Source organism: Chaetura pelagica, unplaced genomic scaffold (assembly GCF_000747805.2).
Source record: "Chaetura pelagica isolate M959 unplaced genomic scaffold, ChaPel_1.0 scaffold863, whole genome shotgun sequence".
Taxonomy (NCBI): domain Eukaryota; kingdom Metazoa; phylum Chordata; class Aves; order Apodiformes; family Apodidae; genus Chaetura; species Chaetura pelagica.
In genome coordinates, this window is record NW_009952875.1 from 197,470 (window position 1) to 200,421 (window position 2,952).

Below are 2,952 nucleotides of genomic sequence, written 5' to 3' on the forward strand. Positions count from 1 at the left end.
GCCGCTGGATGCTTGGCTGGAGCTCCGCTTGCCGGTGGCTTTCCCGGCAGTTCCGGCGTCCTCGGAGCGCGGTGCCAGATGGCTGCGGGGTCATTAAATTACTGAGGAGCTGCCGAGATCCACAGGGTCCTCTTTGTGCGGCGGAAATAAATAAATAAGCAAGCAGACGGTGTTTCTGGCTCGAACTGCTAGCGTGGTGAAGTCAAGACACTGTCAGTCCTTACATGTGAATTATACGGAAGGAAAGCCTGTTGTTTAACCAATCGGACACTTGATTTCTTTTTTTTTTTTCTTTCTTTTTTTCTCTTTTTTTCCTTCCTCCTCAGTTCTTGAAGAACGAGCGAGCAAGCTGGTTCAAACGTGAAGGATCCCTATTGTTAAGAAGTGTGGTTGCTTTTGTTTCTCTAGGTCCCTAAGTGGAGTTAAGACTACTCCCCTCTCCTCCCCTGCAATGCAGACATGACCTAGAGATGAAATGAGTTTGCCTAGTGGCAGCGTTCACTTCGGTTGAAATGAATGTTGTTAGAGCTTTCATAAATTTTAATTGAGATTTGTTTGCAGTGTTAACCAGCAGCCCTCCTCCAACCAGCTAAAACTGTGTGCATCTGTTACTCTCCAGAGCTGGGGTTTGGTGACACACACACACAGCTGTGCAGTAAGTCTTGCTGGCTCATGTGTCCTGCACTTACCGTTGGTTTTCCTTTCTTCTGTCATGAAGGTTACCATTAAGGGTATCGAAAGAGAGCTTATCTGCCCAGCATGCAAGGAGTTATTTACCCACCCACTGATCCTCCCTTGCCAGCACAATGTCTGTCACAAATGTGTGAAAGAAATACTCTTTGCATTTGAAGACTCTTTTGCTGATGGAGGCTCTGAATCTTCTAATCAGAGTAGCCCTCGAATTAAAATCTGTGCTTCTAGCATGGACAGAATTGACAGGATTAGTAGATCAGGTATGTACCAGAATTTTTGTGCAATTTCCTGATTTTATGTATTACATTTGGTTTGAGCTGCATGGCATCTGTATTGGTAAAATGTCTTCCCAGTACTCCTGTTGTGATATAATGAGATGATTTAGGAGTAGTGCATGTCTTGTTCATTCTGTGGCGAGAACAATGGGAATATTTTTAAGAACAAGCCCTTTATTTAATATAGAATAGATTTGTCTTTGTGGCATCTTGTAAGTCATCATAACTCTCCACTTTGTTCCTGTATTTCAATTACATCAAGATGCAGTAGCATCATGTTCAGTAGCATCGAGATGTAGATTTTAGCAATTTTATTGCCTGCCAGTAGTATTGTTGAGGCAGTTCTCTCAGATTCTGGCCAGCCTAAATTCATTAGTTTGGACTTTCTCCTGAGCCTCTGCAGAATTTGCAAATGATAGTTTTCTCCCACCCATTTCATTTTCCATACAATAAAATCATTTTTCATAGATGATGGTCATGCATGGTTGCAGAATTGGAGGCAGATGACTGTAAGAAGACAGCACTGACAGTCTTTTTCAGTGTGTTCTGCTTGAAGCTTCAAGCAGCACTTAGATGTAGGACCTCATGCTCTTGGTGATGTAATGCTAGTATTCTTACAGCTGCCTATGTGTGTAATCCATGGATGAGTTAATCTGCTTTTAAACAGATACCTCAAAAGTACTTTGTACATGTTTTACTCCTTGAAAGAAATGTCATCTTGGCTTTTAGGCTTCCTTCTGGCATAAATACGCACTTCAAAACCACACTCCATGGTGCTCTGGAAGAGCCACCCACAAGACAAACCCTAAAGCTGCATCTAGCATATCATATGTTACTGATGTTCATCCTCCTCTTGCCAGTTTTCAAAGTTCAGATGTTTTGTTTCACCCAGTGCTTCTGAACAACTCCTGAGTTAGTACAGGTACTCTTTCACATCAGTTTGATAGGTGAATGCTTTGTTTGCTGGAGCTTGACTGCTTGAGACTAATGATTCAAGAGAATCCTCACACCACACTAATTGCAGTTCTGTTTTCTGGACATGAGGTGCACAGCCCCACTGCCATTGTTTAGTCCTACACACACATACACTTCAGCTTCTTTCTAAGCCCTAACTGGAGTGATACGTGAAGTTTGAAGGAAGAGAGCCCACTTGTGACTGCCTTCTCCAAAATCCAACTCTATCCTCCTTGTGCCTCAGTAAGTGTAATGTTCTGGCATGGCATTGTATACTGAAGTGGTCACTGGTTTTCGTGGCAGCTGTCCACTCTGTTTTTGCAACGTGGACATCAGATGCCCAAGTTGGGTGCCTGTGGATGCGACCTGATCTCCCTGTGAAAACTGTGGCTCGCTAAGTGTGTGAGCATGGGACAGGCTATGCATGGGGAGCCACCCACCTGCGTTGCCTTCAGCAGCCTGAGTGAGGAGGTAATCCTTTCTCTCCCATCAAAATCTGCCCTCCAGCTTCCTCTCTTATCAGGCAGCAGAAAAAGTGATCTAGAGTGACACAACCTACACATGGTGCAGATGCATATCACAGGAAAATCACCATCTCAGACGGTTCAGATTTGCAAAATGAAAAGCATATGGAAATGGAAGCTTTCAATAATACATTTGGATATGCAGGTTATACTGTCTTTGTTTCTACTGTTACAGGCATTAAAGCTCCATTGCTATGTAGGGTGTGAGATTTACTCCCAGATGTTTGGTACCAGTAATATTCAACCAGCTTGCAACTTACACTTGTATAATTCTCACCTGGCATCTGAAGTAGCCATACTGTTCATTGCCTTCCTACATTTGTCTTGTGATCCTTGGAAGAATTTGTAGTAAACCAGCTCTGTAAGGGAGAAAACATACCAGAAAAATATCCAAAGTGGGGACTCACATGTGTAATGAAAAAGCCACTAGGATTTCTGGTAGCCTTGTGCAGGGCATGTCCCTGTCAAGACATTATTTTTTTATTTGAAAACTTAAATATCACCTT

At 42.9% G+C, this 2,952-nt stretch overlaps 1 protein-coding gene across 1 annotated transcript in view; it reads left to right on the forward strand.

The window, feature by feature from the left end:
• Window positions 1-712: 712 nt before the first annotated feature.
• The window catches only part of TRIM36 (tripartite motif containing 36), a 19,623-nt gene continuing 17,383 nt past the window's right edge, over window positions 713-2,952 (forward strand). Inside the window, exon 1 of the mRNA XM_009995262.1 lies at window positions 713-953. Within this exon, the coding sequence (XP_009993564.1) occupies window positions 713-953 (241 nt within the window). The remainder of the gene's footprint in view (window positions 954-2,952) is intronic.